Below are 19,118 nucleotides of genomic sequence, written 5' to 3'. Positions count from 1 at the left end.
GTACTACCATATGTTGGTGTTCTAAAAAAATTTATTTCTCTGAGCTTAATCATTCAGTGTCCTTTTACAAAATTTTGTAAAATACAGTTATTTGATCTCTCTACAGGGCCAGTGTTGTTGGATGAGTTTGTGGAATGGTATAAAGGAAAACAGATGACATAGAAGTTTAACTATGCACAGCCACTCAAGAGTCACTGTTACCACAGTTATGTCAACCATTAGCCATAAACTGCTATTTGTATCAAAGTGCATGCTGCTTTTCTTGCACTGCATCCCTTTTGCAGGGAACTTTTGATGTTTGCTATTTAACAAGCTAGCTATGCTTGCTGTGTAGCATTGTTCTCTTTGAAGGCTGCTTTGCATTTTGTATTTACACTACGAATTGGTGAACTTGCCAGCGTCTTCACTGTGATTATGTGTATATTGCTGTCTAAATTTTGTATATGTGTATAAAAAAAAAAAAGCTTCACCTAGGGATTATTTCTGCAGAAATGTATTGTAAAAATAATTTTGTGGCATATTTCTAGTCATCACTTACATGTTTGAAACTTTAGTTACTTTGTTTTTCTTTTGGTCGCAAATGTAACATTTGATAAAATGAAATGAACAGACTGCTTAGACATAGTCATGTGAAGAACTATTGTCAATTTTAATGTTAGTATTTGAGATGCCAATTTCTGAGGGGAGAAGACATGCTGTGACTTTCTTCACCGGAGTTCGCCAAACCTGACCTATTGCTTAACAAGAATGAAACATTGGTGTCTTAAAAAAAAAAATAATATATATATATACATATATATAAATATTAAAACACTGTAATAGTTGTACATGCCACAGATGATTTCCATTTGAAGAAAAAAGTACTGACTTTTTAATGTTAAAACTGCAGTAGTCATTATAGGTACAAATGAACAAATTAAAGTACCTTTTAAAAATGGGTTTTAGACTTTTGTAAATTGCCTTTGGCATACTCTTAATTTTTGGTGTACCAAGAGTGTCTGGTCTATGTTGCGATCTAGTGAAATTGAAAGTTCTAGCTAAAATTAGTTGTTTGGGGAACAAAGTCTGCTCACCCCTGGCACATAGATAATACAGGTTTGGGTTTTTTTTGTTTGCAACACTAGTCTTTCCCAGGGTCTCTAACTTTGTGTTTCTAAGTAATTAAAAATATGATAGCGAATAGTCAAAACATTACTTTTCTTTTCATGCTGGGTATTGGAATTTCCTAGCAGAATGTCCGTTGCAGGCAATGGGCATGTTAAACACCAGCATTAAGTGACACTACTTTTTAGTAAGGACCACTGCCTATTTCACTCATTTCTTTATATGTGTAGGACAGTTCTAGTGATTATTTTGGTGAAAATGAGAAAATGGAATGATGTTTAAGTTCTGTAATTTTGTCACCTCGTCTTTGCCTTACCCTTCTTTATTAAGTAGTGTTAGTGTTGAGTCTTATAAATAGGTCCTTGAAGTATCCGGTGCTATTAAACTTTGATCCCTAAGGATTTATTAAAATGTTCCATATTGATTCACAGAGCATTTAACAAAAAAGGGCCAGTGGATGTTTTGGAACTATGAATAACATTACTTTTCTGTAGAAATATTTTACAAGGTATTGGCAGTTTTGATATTTCTCTAGAACGCAATCCAGGGGAAGGGGGGGAAAGTGTTTTAGGTTGAATGTGAAATTTTCAGCTGTATTGAGGGTCCTATTCTGCCATCACTGAAGTCAGGAACAACTGTCATTAACTTGACTGCTTTCAGGATTAAGCCTGGTTTAGCAAAAGCACATTAATTTGCTGTCCTGGACCAGGAGGTTGTAATTGTGGTGCTACAGGTGGTCAGTTGTGTTCAAATCTGTTTGTTGTTGTTGTTGGGTTTTGTTTGTGAAACTCAGCTGCCAAAGACAAAAATCGTTTATGTGTGTTTGTGTATATTTGTATATACATAAATATACAATAGGTATGCATATACAAAACCTAGAATTTCATGATGCTAAGAAGAAAATACTACCTTTCCCCTTGAAATAGTCATGTTCGAATTTCCATGACACTAAATAGCGCTCTTTAAAGTTAATAATGGTAAAACATACGTAGTCATTGCTTTCTCATGTACTAATACGCATAAACTTAATTCCATGTTTGATGCCAGTTTGCACAAGAATTAATTCAGTGGAGTGTGGTATTTAATGTTTACAATAAGCCTCTTACTAAAACACATATGTTTTATTAAGACTTCTGATGTAAATGTGTATATTACCATAGTATAACCGTAAGGAAATATCAGTGGAGCTGCTGGTTTAGTTCTTAAAAGAATGAATTTAGAAGCAATATAACTTGTAACATTAGGCTAAATTGTGGTTGCTAAGATATAAGTGAAATACTGTAATTTTTCTTAAACGTTAAGCTAGTTACTGACTCTAGAAAAATGTTTAGCACAAATTGGCATGAATCCTGCAACAAATACAAGGCTTGCATAAAAGGTTTTGTATGTCACAAATAATTTGGCTTCCAAGAATGGAACCAAGAGCCAAAGAGACTTTTAATCTATTACTGTTATAGGTATAACTTTCATATAACAGGGTCAACAGAAATCTGTTCAGCTCAACCAGGTGCTCTTTTTCCAAGTTTTGCTAACAATTAGCAGAACACAAAATTTAATTAAAAGCAAAGAAAATGGAGGAAAAGAAACCTCAGAAAGTACTCGTGCTGTATAAATAAACAAACTTCTTTTTTTTTTCTTTGGGTAAAAGTAATGGGGAGTGATGGAAAGGAAGAATGTGTTTGGAAATGAATCAGATGCTGCAGATTTTTTTTTCTTCCACTTGCAAGCAGGATGAATCTGTAGTCTTCAGCTAGTTTATAAACATGCATCTTCATAAAATAAACCACAAATTCAGTTAGAGCTAGTAGACAGCTTTACTCACATTTATAGAGAACAAATGGACTGAAATGGACCCGTATGGTTTGATAAGCTTCCCTGTACTGTCCATCCGTCTGTTTTTGCTATGTATGCTGATACGCAGAAGATCCTAATGTTGCCAGCTCTTGTATTTTGGAGAAATTCCTTCTCATTTTTAAATAATTGTGGAAACATAACTAAGCTACTCGGTTTACCTTGTATTTAGTGCAAGTTTGGTGCTTGCTTTTTTGTTTGTTATGCAATCATATAGTTGATGTAGGCTTTTTTTTTTTCCTTTTGAAAAGTAATACACAGAATATGCTGACTTCTTGGACAAGACACTGAGAGGTCATTCTGGCAGAAGTGTCACAGGTCTTATGCTAATGTTTTTGGTGTACTATTACTGTCCTTATAGCAGAAACTTGATGATCTAAATGCAATTCATGCTTGCTATTTGGGAGGTGTAAAGTGGAAAGCCAGTTAGTGAAAGGAAAAGAGCATCCAGAGACTACAGCAGTGGACACTGTAAGTTGATAGATGACAAACATTTGAAGCTCTTTGGACTCGATGATCTTAAAGGTCTTTTCCAACCTAAATGATTCTATAAATATTAGTAACCAAAACATCCCACAAATTAAATTTCATTCTACAGCAAAACAATATTATTTCAAATATTAATGTAATTCTGTGTAACTGATGTTTTGTCACTTTTTATCGTTTTCAAGGAAAGCAAGCTGAAGAGGATGGAATTTATTGGAATCCTTTATGTAGTTGAGTTTTCAGTTAAAACCGGTTGAAGGTTGTCTTTAAGCTACAATAAATATTTGAGCTACCTTTGTGTAGCCTTTTCTACCATTGTAGAGGACTGGAGGCTTCTCCCATTTTACCACAAATACATGCATTTTATTTCATCACAAATATACTCACACAATCAGAATTAGTTACAGCTCATTGCTACTTGGTTAATGTTCCCAGGTTACTTTTTTGAAGGACAAGAAGTGGACTTCAGTTGTGTTAAGGTTTTCCCAGATTTCTGTTGACCCTCGGTCACAAGTCTAACAAATTGTTTAATACTCTTGGAATTCATATAGACAGCTTTAAAGGTTAGCTTGTGCCCTGGTTTTAACTATGACTGCTAAAATACCTCTTTCTAGGCCTTATATTTTGTCCTTTCATATTGCTGTAAAAGTGTATGGAATCCATCCACCAACTAAATACTTTGTTGTCTGTAATTGAGACCAAAACTCAGCTTGATACTTCCCGCCCTCCCCCACCCCGCCGTGTGTGTGTGTGTGTGTGTGTGTGTGTACATGTGGTGTCTCAAAATAGTACCTATTGAAGCTGCTGTTGCAGGAACAGCAGTTAACCTGTAACTGTGAATGCTTTACATCTTAGTTATTTGGATATTACATAAATACGGTGTGCTAAACTCCTGTGACTCACGACCTGACAAAAATACTGTTATGCCACCTAACATGAGTTCATCCGGTTGATTTTTAGGTCTTTTGCTGGTGTTGATGTAAAATGGCATCCCACAAATAAACAGTATTTGTGTTGGTTTCAGCAATTGACTTCAGATTTTTCTGTGGTTCATACTTTAGAAATTCTCATATCTGAACATGTATCATGTCAGCTGGCAACATTTATCATTTAGTAGCAGAGAACTTGTATGTACAATCTTGCCATCCTTATTTCTAATAGTAAGGCAAATCAGTATTTAAAACTTTGTTGGAAAAATACATGTTTCAAAGGGAGTGTGTGGGTGTAAAACAGTATCGTAATAGAAAAGCTTTCAACAAAAAGAGTCAATATGAGCAGGAATGTCTCTTAAGATGGAATTTTACAAGAAGCATGATCATTACCCACTAATCTTGACACAGGCTTTTGGCCCATGAGGTCCTCATAGAAAAGCTGTTGATGTATGGGCTGGATGAGCAGACAGTGAGGTAGACTGAAAACTGGCTGAATAGCACTACTGCCCACCACCTTCTGGGCCCTGCAAAGTCTAGTTGGAGGGCAGTGACTAGTGCTGTACCCCAGGGGTCAATGCTGGGTCCGATCCTGTTCAACATCTTCATTAATGACCTGGATGATGGGACAGAGTGTACCATCAGCAAGTTTGCTGACAACACCAAACTGGGAGGAGTGGCTGGTCATGCTGCCATCCAGAGGGACCTCATCAGGCTGAAAGGGAGAAAGGGGCTGACAAGAGCCTCGTGAACTTCAACCAGGAGAAGTGCAAAGTCCTGCACCTGGGAAGGAACAACCCCAAGCACCAGTATATGCTGGGGACCACCCAGCCGGAAAGCAGCTTGGCAGAAAAGGGACGGGGGTTCCTGGTGGACACCAAGTCGAACATGAGCCAGCAACAGGCCCTTGCCACAAAGAAGGCTAATGGTATCCCGGTCTGTGTTAGAAAAAGTATTGCCAGCAGGTTGAGGGTGATGATCCTTCCCCTCTGCTCAGCACTGGTGAGGTCACACCTGGAGTACTGCATCCTCTTCTGGGCTCCCCTGTACCAGAGGCACCCTGACATACTGGAGAGAGTCCAGCAAAGGGCCACAAAGGTGATGAAGGGACTGGAGCTTCTCTCCTATGAGGAGAGGCTGAGAGAGCTGGGACTGTTTAGCCTGGAGAACAGAAGGTGCTGGGGGGATCTTACTAATATATATAAATATCTGAAGGGAGGGCGTAAAGAAGATAGAGCCAGACTTCTCAGCAGTGCCCAGTGACAGGACCAGAGGCAGCGGGCACAAACTGAAACACAGAAGGTTCCCACTGAACATCAGGAAACACTTCTTTGCTGTGAGGGAGACCAAGCACTGGCACAGGTTACCTGGCAAGGTTGTGGAGTCTCCATCCTTGGAGATACTCAAAAGCCATCTGGAGACAGTCCTGGGAAATTGGCTCTAGGTGGCCCTGCTTGAGCAGGGGGGTTGGACTAGATGACCTCCAGAGGTCACTTCCAACCTCAACCTTTCTGTGATTCTGTGATTTCTAAAAGCATGTGCTAAAGAAAATTCTCTTAAGTTACTCAAACGTAATGCTGGAAGAGAAGACCAGTCTAGTACTATTTAAAGGGGTGATATTTTGATCTGAGGGTCTGTTCATGACCTTAAACACTTGTGGTTTTCTTACTTTTCTTTTAGAAGAGTTTTTCAATCATGGGACCTATAATCAGCTGTCATGTTCATCCTTTTAAAGAAAAAGTGATAGTATTTAAGCAGAGCAGTAGAATAGCTGCTAGCAATAAGACATGAAAATTACAGCCTAAATGTCCATAATACATTCATAAATTTAGTTTTTAAAGGGACCATTAGTTAATCTTACTACTTTGTATTGCTTGCAAAGTTACAAATCTCTTTTTGAATAGGAAACAGACTTAAAAGCTGGCAAAGAGAACAAAGAACACGTAAGAGATTTCACAAGAAATTTTTTTTTTTTAGTATTTTGCACTATTTGAGCTACCAGTCCTAAGGCTCTTGACTTAAAATAATATTTTAAGTTGAATGTATTTGCATTACAATTAGAATATTGTAATGTAGACCCCATTCTAAAGAAGTGGTTCTTCATTATGTTCATGTTGAGGCTGGGATTGCTTTCACTAGTTTTCAGAATGTAGCCTGCTGCTTGTATATATCAGAGGGAGTGAGTCAGTCTTCTGTACCTTGAAAACTTTAATATTACTATCCAAATAGTTTCTGATGTTAATTATATGTAGGTTAAATGTGAATGTCTTTTTTTATTTAAGGGTTATTTTCCAGCCCAGTTATCAGTGTACTCTGGAAAGATTGAAATGCTTTGTACTTTTATCAAAGTATCATAAATACGTGTTTGAAAATGAGAGCTTTGTTTCATTCTGATTACTGTATCTAAAGTTCTCAATCTACTCTTAAGACTTCAGTATTTTTTCCTATACTGATTCACTCTGAGGGATACTATGTCCTGTCAACCCTGGAGCTCAGCACGCCGTTGCTCTACGAGAAGGGTGTGCCCAGACCATCACCAACATTCTCTTGGCTGCCTCACGATGCTTCATTTACAAATTCATACAGCATACACTCAGCCACCTTTTTTTTATCGAGCCTATTCTGTGACTTGGTGTGTTTACCCGCTATCAGCTGTGATAGTAATGTCTTACCTGAACATGAGTTCTGCTACCTGAAGTTACTGATGAAGCTAAAGAAGTTTTAACATCCGTAGAGCAGTTGCAGTTATGCCTCTCTGCAACTGTAACTTCTATGCAGGGGTGGGAAGGTGGTGTTTTGTACTAGTATAGGTATTCTGGAAAATTCTCAGTGACCAAACCAGCTAAACTAGTGAGGTTTTCTGTGTGAACAAGATACAGTGGATTGATATCAGCTGAAATGTAAAGAAAAGTGAGTGGATAAAAAGTTGGAGGCGGTGAGTGGGGGACTGTGTAGCCATTGTATACAGAAGGGCATAGAGAAATAGGATGGATGGAGAGGAGCAGAGTATGAAGAGTACTGCTTGGAAGCTACAGAAAATATAATAGTGTTTGTATTAACTTTAAGAGAAATTGCTAATGAAGTGAGGGACTAATATGAAGGAGAAGCAGCTGAGTGGTTGGTTTGAATGAACAAGTGGTAATAAGAGTGTCTGGAGTGATCAGTAGCAAAAGAAGGGTGCGAGATTAGGCAGAAATCTGAAGGTAAGTTTGAGGCAGAACATCAGTATTCTGACAGTAGAATGAAATACTTTTTCACATGTTAAAAACCTCTTGATGAAGGAGCAAATTTATTTTCTCTGAAGAGAACAGCAGATAATCTTTTTCTGTAACTTCACGGCATAAAGGGAGGCTTAGAAAACTTGCAGCTTCTCACAAGTAGTGTACTCTCTGTGTTGCCGCTGCAGCATTCCCATGGTCAGAAAAAAGATGAGAAAATGATTTTCCAATATATATTTTGAGAGTCTGCTGAACTGTAGCAGAACCAAATGACAAAACATTGCTGTGTATGAGATCTCAATAGAGCCACTCAAATATTTTGTTTTTTCCCCATGTTCCACAAAATTGGCTTGCTTATGTAGTTAAATTTCTTAACTTGTTAGCAGCTGGTACAGCCAAAAGGTAACAGACCTTGGAGAGTCTGTCAACATGGTGAAGACTCATGCATACCATAAAGAGCAAGTCTGAACTTTGTGTTCCGTTTTTAAAGTTGCTTTGGCCACAGGTGACTTCAGTGTATAATGAGCTTTACTGAAAGCTGGTTATGGGTGCAAAGAAAAACACTGGTGGTGAGGAAATGCTGTTGTTTTCTGCTCCTAGTGGCTATGTAGCTGTTCCTGTGAGGAATCGTGCTCAAATTACCCAGTTCTTTACTTCTAGACAGCCTCTAAAAACACAGTTGTTTTTTTATGTCACACCCTGTTCTCTAAGAACAGCAGCCTTAAATTCACAAGAAGCCAAGGCATTACATGAGTATTGAGGCTATGTGGGAATTAGGAGAGAAAAATTGCAGTAGAACAGGGTATAACGTTTACAGACATTTATATAATCAAGGAATGAGTTGTATTGGGAAACATACTTAATTTTAGAGTTAACTGTTTTTTTAACTTTTCTGGGAATCCTGTGATTTTTGCCAAATGGAGTGTTTTGTCATTCAGTTCTTGTCTACTTGGACAGTATGAACAATTCTGGACAGCTGAATATGTAAAACTTTTTCCTCTGTTTGAAAAACAGAAAACAAAATCAGACCTTTTAAGTCATGAACAATTCAATGACAAATTATCAGTTTCTTCAGAAGATAATTTCATCCTTGGTTCCTGAGTGAACTCCTACTGAAGGAACGAACATGGTACCTGCTCTTAAAAAACACTTCTTAGTTATCAGTTTAGATACCACTGAGTACTGGAGCAAAAAGAACAGAAACCTTCCAAGAACTAGTTGGAAAGCAAGAAGATCTGTGTGAATAACAGCAGATTCATTGCTTGTAATTGAATTGCAGGTGTTACTGAGTGCAGTTATTTGCAAATACTGTGGTGACCTAAATCAAATCCACCTGAAACTGTCATATAATCTACTTTGAGTTATGTTAGGGCTTTTGAGAAAATCAGCCAGAAAACACCCCAAACAAACCAATAAGAGATCTAAGCATAGGTGGCTTGGCTCAGTAAATATGTAACTGATAATTGTGATGCTAGATGTGTAAAAACAATGACTTAAAAGGAACTTGAGGCACTAAAGAAAATATTTTTCAACAGATCAAATAATACCAGTACTGCTCTCCTTCAGTTGCTTTTACTTGCCTCTATAGTTTTTTGCAATGCTTTTTTTCAGTTCCCAGTACGTGAAGCTAACAGAAGTTATTAGCTTCTTTCAGCATCTCTTTGTTCCTTCCTAGCTTTGTCTTTAAAGATAGTTTCAAAGATGTACTGTGCCACTGGAATTGCTCCTCATCTGATGAAATTGAAATATGTTCCTTCTGTTCAGAGTTTTTAGTGAATTAATTGTGTCTTCATAACAGAGTTTTCCCAGAGCTGCTGGCCAGGCTCCTGTATTTTGTGGGAACCCGTGCCTGTTCCTTTTTGTGATGACATTCCCCTTCAAGGACTACATCAGTGGTACTATGTGTGTTAAAAGGGCCTTGGGCCATATTCAGAAAAAATTTCATTTTACATTTGTTATCTTTTGGCTTAGAAAAAGTTACTGTATATCAAACTATTGATATTCTAATACAGCAGTTTTGAGCTGCTCTTGATTTGCACCTCTCAGTAAAACTCTGAAGTGGGTGTAGGATTCTTTTTTATAGGGAATTATAGCTTAGTTAATAATAGGTTGTCTTTTTTTAATTACCTTGCCCATGACATCACATCTGCAAACTACAGGTGATGTCCCATCAGCAGCTAGATCTCCATGACTTTTCTGCGAGGCTTGTATTCTATAGTGTTTCTTTGAGAAAGAAGGGTTTCATTACTCTCTCTGTCTTGCCAAGTTAAAAAGTAATTTTTTTAAATGTAATTGAATGCTGCTTAGACTTTACCTATCTTTGCAAAACTATGGGAATTCAGAGACACTTAGTCCACAAATTTGGTTCAAAAAGCAGAAGAAAGTAATATGTACTATTGTACTGTATAGGGTGAGTCCCACAGGAAAACAGTAATAATGTAATGATAATTTCAGTGTTACATTTATTTTCGACAAAGAGAAAGAAAACAGTGTGTACTGGAGGCAAATTCTAGGGGAAACTAGTATCTTATTACCAACAATAATGAGAAGTAAATATATATATTATTACTATTACTGAGCAAAAGCTATATTATCAGTTTATAACTACTGAGTAGTTTACTCATTTGAGTATCCCAGAGTTGTTTTTCATAAAAATGTATTCTTGGTTTTTTTTTACAAGTACCTTTCTAAACAAAAGTCCATGGCTTCTAGCTTGAATTACCCTTTGGAATTACGGTGGTTTTAAACTGGATGGATCCAGGCTTTATACATCTCATTGTTAAGTCTAGTTCCATAACTTGGGTTTCTGAAGTTAAAGGCAGATAGATAGTTGTACTGGGGGCAGGGGAACGGGGATGGGGGATGACCAAAACAAAAACAACCCATGGTATTTAACAGTTAGTAAAAGCTACACGCTTCATTTTAAGACACAATCATTTTTGCACCTTCTCTATGACATAAACACTGTGGGAGCTTAGTATTACACTTTCCTGTCTCAACTATTGGAATTTTGTTCTCGTGCTTTGCAAAACATTAGCAAATCCATCAAATGCTCTTTTCTTCTTAACAAAAAACTGGCCCTGTCCTAAATTGGTCTGATGTTTTTGACTGAGTTTTTCACTTGAATTTTGGAGGTTGACAGCTGTTGCAGAATTGTTCTCCAGTCCTGTCAAAGCAGTGTGATCCTCTGTCTTGCTGGAATCAGTACTTTCGGAGATAGTATTTCCTGTAGTCTTTTGTGAGAATGAACACGAACTGTATCTTGTGCTTTCATTGAAGAAGTATTGTGGGACGGAGAAGGAATATGCATCCTCGTCACTCTGATCCAGTTGGAAATGATCTTCTATATTGAAGACTGATTGTGTTTTCCCAGAAGAATGAAGATGCAGCAAATCTGCTGTAAGATGGCAAGACTGCGTTTCTTCGGGCGGACTACAGTTGCTGGTATCCTGTAATTCTGTGTATCCATCACAGTTTTTCTCATTAAAACCTCTTTGCATTTTATCTGCACAAGCCTTAGTTGTGTTCACCTGCTTCCCCTGTGGTAGCAAGTCTTCTTTCTCTGTAATAACTGTAAAATGTTTTTCAGCTGTGTGTTCAGGCAGAGACTGAAGAGATGATTCGTTGCTGGAATGCAGTAGTGATGTTTTTTTAACAATTTCATTCAAACCAATATCAGTGGGAGGAGCAAAAATAAAATCTTTGTCTTCAGATGTACTCGTGTTTCTTCTTGTAATGTCCCCTTCACTGTGATTCTTTTCAGAGGATTTCCTATCTATGTGCTCGTCTGTACTTCTCTCTGGTGCGTTTTCTTTTTGTTCAGTGGGACTGAAGCTGAGGGAGTGCTGTGGTTCAATGGGAAGCTGATACAGCTGCAGTTCAGCCTCTTCAGGAGTGTCCTCTGTATCTGTGTCATACGTGGGAGAATGTTTTAACGGAAGTAACGTGTTACTAAAATCTCTACTTTGATTGTGGAGAGAATCAGAAATAGGATTTTGTACTGTCGACTCTGCGTTAGTAAAATCATCAAATGTATCGGGAACTTCTTGACTTGAAGAACTAATTGTGTCTGAATCTGACATGTTTACGTGGTCACCACGTTTATCAGCGTAAGGTGATGCTGTTTCAGGCGTGGTGGTATCTGATCCGTAATTAATAGTGGTTTCAAAATACACATTGTTCTTGTCTTCATTTTTCGTAATATGCTGAAGTTCAGCAGCAACGTTTGGAGTCTCTGGCAGTGTTGAGAACTTCTCAGTTCCACTGTTCATATCAGCTTCCTCTCGTGACGACTGACAGACTGGCAGGTTGTCACTAACACCAGGTTGTCCCAGTTCAAAGTCTGCTAAAGAACTACAGTCACTCATTGTGAATGGAGTCCCTTCATCCGAAGAACTATCGCCAAATATATCTGCTGAAGAATCTTTTTCATTTGTACGTTCCATTTTACAGTCGTACTCTGTAAGAGGGGAGTTTTCTATTGTTTGATAGACACTTAAATTCTCAATATTTGTATCTTTCTTGCAGCTGCTGGGTAAAATAAAATCTTGCACATCCCTGGTTATATTTGTGTTGCTGCTTAGACCAAGTTGTTCGTCACAGCTTTGTCTTTCAGGCATGAATTTTGTAGCGCTCATGGGTTCATTATGGGAAATGATGCCTTTTCTTCCTGGAGAATGTGGCGTAGCCTTTGTGATTTCAGACTGCAGCAGACCAGAGTTGTTGCTCACCTTGCTGTTCCTAGAATCTTGTGCAACTGTATGTGTTTGTATTGTGGAAAATGGTAAGCCAGTTTCACCCATGAAGGATAAATCTGAATCTGAAGAGTCGGTGTGATTTGAGTAAGAGTCAGCATTCAGTCTCCTGGGTACGGGAGGGAACCTGCTCTTCTCTGAGTCTTTATTATTTGCATATTTTGAATCTTTCCGTAATGAAATGTCATTACTCATTAATTTTGTTGGTGTTACTTCATTGCTGTTCTTGTAATCTATCCTTACAGAAAATAGTCCATTATCATCAACTTCTGTATTTTCATCATTGCTGATACTAGTTTTGATGTCTGAAAACACTTCTTTCTTCACACTGATCTCATTATTGCTTTGTTTCTGGTACTCTTCTTCAGTATTTGGTGCATGTACACTGCTACCAATGATATTTTCATGCAAAGTAGAAGTTTCTGTAGGAAAAATGCATGTGTTTCTTGAAGAATTCTCATCACAAATGAACAAATTATGCTGTGTATTTGTTGATTTGCTTGCAGAGTACTCTCTGCTCAAGGTTTCATCTGAAAAAGCTTGATTACAATACGTATGTTCTGAACCTGAATTTTTGTTCCCACGCATGAGTCTCCACAGGCTCAGAAGGTAGGGTCTAGCAAAAGCACCCAGACAAAAAGCACAAATAAACGTGATGAGCACCGAGAGGCAGACAGCCAATGCAAGGTCTTGCTCTGTCACTCCTTGTCGAAAAACAGTGTTAGTGTCCCGGGCTTTTCTAACCAAAAACGTTGGAACCCTTTCTTTCACCTGTATATTGTAGATGAGATGATTCTTGTTTGTTGCATTAAAAATACACAAATATAACCCTTCAGCAGTTTTCTCAGCATTATATATCACTAAATTATTCATTTTATCCAGTGTCATATGAGGAAGACTATTATCTTCTGAAATTCTGCCTTTAGGTGTCCACCAAGAGACTCCATTACCTGAAATAAAAGAAAATAGAAGTATAAGATACTTGGTTTGCAGGGTCAAGTTATTTCTGTAAGAAGATACTCTGACCTAGCTTTGATAATTTTGACTATTTATTATAAAATCCATCTTCTCTTTATCTATTCATAGTCGTTTTACATGGTACCAAGTATCTGTTAAACCATCATATATTTCCCTCCCACATTTGAAACACAGTATGTATGGGGTCTTAATAGCAGACTTTACAAGAAAAAAGGCGTGGGTGAGGTCACTGAAATTACCGAAGTATGTTCTGGGTCATACTAAAAGCACCCGCTGATCTCCCTCATGGAAGATCCATACTCATAGCCAGCCCTTCTCCAGCATGGCCATGGTCACTGCTTGCAGCTGTGAGAGAAAACTTCAGTAGTTCACTGTCAGTGTTTCAACCACTGTGATTTTCCTGTAGTTACTGCTTTGACTGCAGCAAAAAAGATTTTAAAACCAAGGGTATTTGTATCTGCTGAGCAATTGTTCCAGACTTCAGCGCATGTAGGCCATGGCTGGTTGTTGGCTTCTGGAATATGTTTTGAGGTTGTATGTACACCTTTGCCTTTGGATCTGCTTGCATTCCCTGTTGAGTTTTGGTGCAATCCAGTGTATTGATTTTAATCCCATGATCAGAGTTTCTGTGACTTCCCTTGTTAATAGACAAAGCAGGTGGCATTTCTGATAGACCCTACATATTTTGATTTGGGGATAAAGTGTTGCAAGGAGAAAGCCTTACCACCTCAAAGTTATATTAGTCCATTAGAGTTAAACCATTTTGCCTAGTGGCACATGACAAATACACCTTCTACTCTTAAGTTCGGTCTTAATTTTCCTTCTGCATGGGAAGCCTTAGCTCTGTAGATTTTGTTGCTTTTACCTCAAGTGCTCTGTATTAACTGTAAATGCTGAATTCATTTCCTAAGTGAACTGTGTGCTACAGTAGCTGTACTTCTTTGGAAGAAATGCACATCCTTTCCCTTGCAAATAAACTTTCATTTAATTTTGCTATAATTGAATACTAGAAAAATTTTGTATCCTTCTCCATTTTCTACGTGCCCCAGACGTGCCACCCCACTATTTGGTCCTTTGTTTGCATTCCAAAATTAACTGGTAAATTTGCAACGTAGTACTTACTGAAATTTATTTGTGTGTAATTTGGCATCGCTTACTAGTTTAATGTAAGAAAGGAGATGAAGACTTTTTTGGGGAAATGTGACTTTTCAAATATTCTAACTGGTATACTTTCTAATGAAATAATTTGCATGTTAAATTGTTGTTCAGTTATTTTTAAAAAGCATCTTTAGAAATCCACTTTTTAGACCAGATTTCTGTGATCATTCTGTATGCATTTGGATTTTAGCGGCATATGGATGGAGTCCCTGTTTTACATACCCCTTGTGTTGTCCAAGTTGCAGTTTAGCACCAATGTCTTCCCTGTTGGGATTACAGCCCTCTTGAGCAAAACACTGTCACTGCAGTTTAAATGGAAACTTGAAAGATGGAGCAGAGGTTTCTCTGAGTTGTTGGCAGGTTTATTGTATGAAATACTCAATCTTTTCCTCGTGGAGTCAAAAAGAAAATGAAATAAATGTTTGAAAGCATTTAGTCCGCAGTTAAATATCCAGGCGTTATTTGACAAATCCACTTCAAGTTGAAAGAAGTTCAGGCTCAGTAATATCTGTGGTAGAGGGGTTGTCAGAGCATTTTCACGGAGATCCACAACCTATTTGGAAAGAATTCAGGATTAATTTGATAAGCTTTACAACGGAATCTTAATTGCAATATCAATAATAACATTTATTTTAGGATACAAGCACTTTTGCAGTTATGGGAACAATACATCTGGTTAGGATTTCAAGAATATTGTTCTAAACCTTTTAATTTAAATGAAAAGTTTAAATTGTGGTATGCTTAGAATTCTCCTGTTGTAGACTACCTCTGTGTGAATGGGAAGCCGCAGGGTTCTCACCATGGAAGGGATGGGGGTAGAAAAGGATGTGTGCGTGTATAAGCCAGTTATGGATTGGTTTCTGGCATAGATAAATGGTGAATTTATGGTTATATTTTGTATATTTACAAGTGTGTGTGTTTTCCTATATGTGAAAAGCAAATACGTATTTTATAAAAATAGTGATTATTTTCACCATTTGCTTTAGTTTTTATAACTGTATACTAATATAAAAAAGACCAATATAATAATGCTGAATAGTTGATAATTAATGTCTTTAATGGTGATTAACACAAAACATTGAAACAGTTGTAATATTGCTTTACAACCTGTAATTTGTTGAGATCCCTGAAGGCGTCTGGATGAATTTTAGTTATCTTGTTGTTTTGCAAGTCGATGTCCTTCAGCTGTGAACAGTTTTGAAAATCATTCAGATCAATCTGTTGTATGCCATTGGATGACATACGGACAGTTTGTAAAGACTGCAGCAGGCCTAGTCCTAGGAAGAACAAAAGTATTTTACATTTCATGTTCTCGTTTTCCCAATTGCATCAAGTGGCTTTTTAAAATTCTTTGCAACAAAATTCTTTCCATTCCCATCTATTGCAACGAGCAGCCGCAGGCTTTGAGTTACTGTGCCCTTCCTGTTCAGTGGTTGTCCCATTCTAAAAGTTGTGTAGCATCAACAGCAGGCATGTTAATACATTCACGATCAATGCATGTTTTAAAAATTCACATCTCCATAAAAGCAGTAACATTCCTTCGTGCTATCAAATTTATTCCGACTGTGATCTCTGTACTTTGAGCACGCTTCTCTGGAGAACTGGAGGTAGGAAAGGAGGAATGTGAAAAGGGTGCAATATACTCAGTTTGTAAAATCCAAATATGTTAATTGTAAATAAAAGATGGAGATGCAAAAGGTGATACAGTATCTCCTATTCATTGCCATCTGCAAGTTCACGGGAGTTTTTCGTGTGTGGAATTATTTGAACCATATTCATAGGGTGTAAACCTGACTGAAAACAAAAACTTGTTGTTGCTAATGCTTGTCTGCCTGTGAATTATCAAGCGTGACAGTATATTTTTCAGCATATCCTAGTCACGACAGCATCTGTCTTGCGTAAGTAGCCCTTCTGAATGCTGGAGATACCTCATTTTTCTTAGGGGCTGTGCAGGCAGCCCCCAAAGCTCCAGCCTGCAAGTTGCAGGGGGAAGGCAGGCACTTGAACACTCAGCATCACCACAGTTTGTAACACCTCAATCTAACTCTAAAGTGATTTTTGATCATGCAGCATTATTGAGAAGCTACTCGTTCTCCTTGAAAATTTTCCCCTTGGTGTCATCTGGCTTACTGGAAATCTCCTATTCCAGTTTGCTGTTCTGTTTGCTGAGTAATTGATCTTTGGGTTTATTGTGAAAAGCAGAGGGAATGATTCATCCCTGCTGTAAAACTAGAGGTAGCTGACAGGAGAGGCATTCAGCAGTTCCAGCGGCTCGGAAATTCTTCGGTGCACCTGCATGAAGAATTGTAGTTTGGATGCTTCCCTGAAGCTAAATTTGTGCCAAAAATACACACTGGTACGGCAGCAGTGGGGAGCGGCCTGACACCTGGGGTGGCGGTTGTGAGAAGGGCTTCTCTGTGGCTGAACCCCTCCGCTTTAGAAATTCAGTTTGTGTTTTCTTACCAGAGCTTAATAACTAGAATATTAGTGAAGTATTTTGGAGGAGGAAAATAAAGTTCTGAACATGTATTTAAATGAACATAGGATTTAAGTATAGCTTGAAGCATGGTGGTACGATGCATAGCAGTTTGACTTTTAACATCTAAAAATTGAGTCTCTGATAGGAAAGGGTTGATCTGTCTGACCCACTGAGGCGTCCTATAATGTGCAGTTGTATTTCTCTATCGAAACAAATCAAATCTGCATCAGTGTGTGTGTGTGTGTGTATGTACACACACTCTCTACATGGGAACCTTACAGATCCTACAAAATAATTAAGCAAAATGGTTTCCTGCATGCCAGAGAATTATTAGTATCAAAAAATGAGAAAAATAAAACTTCAAGGAACCTGTGTAGATGCAAAATTATTCCCTTTTGTCCGACTTTGTAAGGTAAGTGAGGTTTTGGTTTGCCCCCCCCGCCCCGTATTTTCAAAATCTAGACCTGATGAATCTGATGATGTTATCAGAGATTAATTAAATTCAGCAAACAATATATAGGAGAGCGTTGCTCATACTGCGGCTTCTGCTTCATTTAAACAGTTTGGACAATGTGAATCATCTGTTTATGAGGACAGAGGCCGTCATAAAAGGCTACGATGCCTAGCATAGTTCAGTGACTAGCAAACACTTCTAAAAGTCTATCAAAACCTTACAGCCCTCTCTTCTTACTGGAAGGTGTCACTTTGGTTGGCTCTCGGATGGCATAGGGGAAAATTGTTTTGACTGAACAAAATATATTTTCCTGTCTTTGTGAAATACTGAAATTGGAGCAAGTTTTATTTAAAAGAGTATTGACTTTCTTCTGAAGAGGAGTATGAAATTTATGATCCATAATTTTCTTGATGTTAAGGTTAATGACTGGGTTGTGGAGGCTGGCGTTTTTCCAAGATCCTTACTTCCCTTTCTATACACGGAAAAATGCTGCTTGGGCTCTCAGAGGATAAATTTGGTTATATTTGACTGACATTAAGGCATTACAATTGCAAAGACTGTATAAAAAACCCCAACCTAATCCGAAACAACCCATTTGCTTAAGGCTCTGTATTTGCACACAGGTGGAACTTTCCCTCACCTTAAGTATAACTGAGATAGTTGCATTCTGAATTCAGTAAGATGTACCAAATCATACCCAAAACCAACTTACACCTTGGGAGTGAGGTCCTTAAAGATTTTGAAACCTTACCTCTTGGAACAGTATCAAGATTATTTCTTTCAACTGACAATACTTTCAAAGCAGGCAGGAGGCGATTGACTTTTCCGTACTTTTTAGATCCATGTGCAGGCGTAGGTTTGTCCAGTGTGAGGGTGTGGATGGCATTACCATTGAGGTTTAGAGTTTCTAATACCAGTAAATTTCTACAAGTAGTTAAGGAGAGTTCAGAAATCAGGTTGTTACTAAGATTCAGGTGTTTTAGCATCCATTTTTCATTTCTTCCATCAGTGCACAGAAGAGTTTTAATATTATTGTAACTAAAATCAGCCATTATTGCTGTTTGTGATATATCTTCTGGAATAGTAGATATTCCGGTAAAAGAACAATTCAGTAGGAACTCCCCATCCCACTGGCAGTCTGAATGGTGGTGTGTATGAAGAAGAACCCGCTGTGACTTGGTTTCCACTGATCCAGGAGGATTAAAGAAAAGGACCACAGCTATGACACTCAAATGAAGGTTATCCATAGTATCTATATGTAAAATGTAAACTTATGTAAGTTCAGCATAACAAGAGTTACATAGAAGGCGGAAATACTTTGCCATTAAAAAAAGATCAACACTAAACAAATACCCAAAGCATTACCAATGTTCTGCCTTAAACATTCAGTTTTGGAGTCTTAGGTATTTTTCAAAAAGAACGTTCATAAACTGTTAACCTTCGCCCTCCCCCCACCTCTCCCAAAAAACACTCCAAACCTTTTCTTTCTTTTCCAGCCCTTCGGTCAAGAAATACAGCTTCTCAGGAACTTGTGAACTAACAACAGTGGAGACTTTTGAACTCTGCTTCAGGTATCATACGCAATTACCACTGAGCAAAGTCCACCAGATACAATCCATGACGAACAGATGTGGAATGATTTTCATATTTACAGTTAATAGAATACTAGTTTCCCTGTCAATTAGACAACAATATGTTTTTAATGAA

At 37.8% G+C, this 19,118-nt stretch overlaps 2 protein-coding genes across 10 annotated transcripts in view; one reads left to right on the top strand and one right to left on the bottom strand.

Annotated features, from left to right (window-relative positions):
* The window catches only part of DCUN1D4 (defective in cullin neddylation 1 domain containing 4), a 45,518-nt gene extending 38,773 nt beyond the window's left edge, over positions 1–6,745 (top strand). For all 9 annotated transcript variants that reach the window (XM_049831117.1, XM_049831107.1, XM_049831133.1 and 6 more), the window contains one exon: positions 107–6,745. In XM_049831117.1, coding sequence (XP_049687074.1) covers positions 107–162 — 56 coding nt within the window. In that variant the 3' untranslated portion in view covers positions 163–6,745. The remainder of the gene's footprint in view (positions 1–106) is intronic.
* Positions 6,746–10,458: 3,713 nt separating this feature from the next.
* Positions 10,459–19,050, bottom strand: LRRC66 (leucine rich repeat containing 66). The gene is made up of 4 exons (XM_049831079.1): positions 18,163–19,050; positions 15,586–15,755; positions 14,701–15,031; positions 10,459–13,292 (listed from the first exon to the last, which is right to left on the bottom strand). The coding sequence occupies exons 1-4, from the start codon at positions 18,656–18,658 to the stop codon at positions 10,588–10,590; spliced, it is 3,702 nt and encodes a 1,233-aa protein (XP_049687036.1). The 5' UTR covers positions 18,659–19,050; the 3' UTR covers positions 10,459–10,587.
* Positions 19,051–19,118: the final 68 nt, after the last annotated feature.

Source organism: Accipiter gentilis, chromosome 3 (genome assembly GCF_929443795.1).
Source record: "Accipiter gentilis chromosome 3, bAccGen1.1, whole genome shotgun sequence".
NCBI lineage: Eukaryota > Metazoa > Chordata > Aves > Accipitriformes > Accipitridae > Astur > Astur gentilis.
Note: the sequence above shows the minus strand (reverse complement) of the source record. Positions and strands in the feature narration are given on the sequence as shown.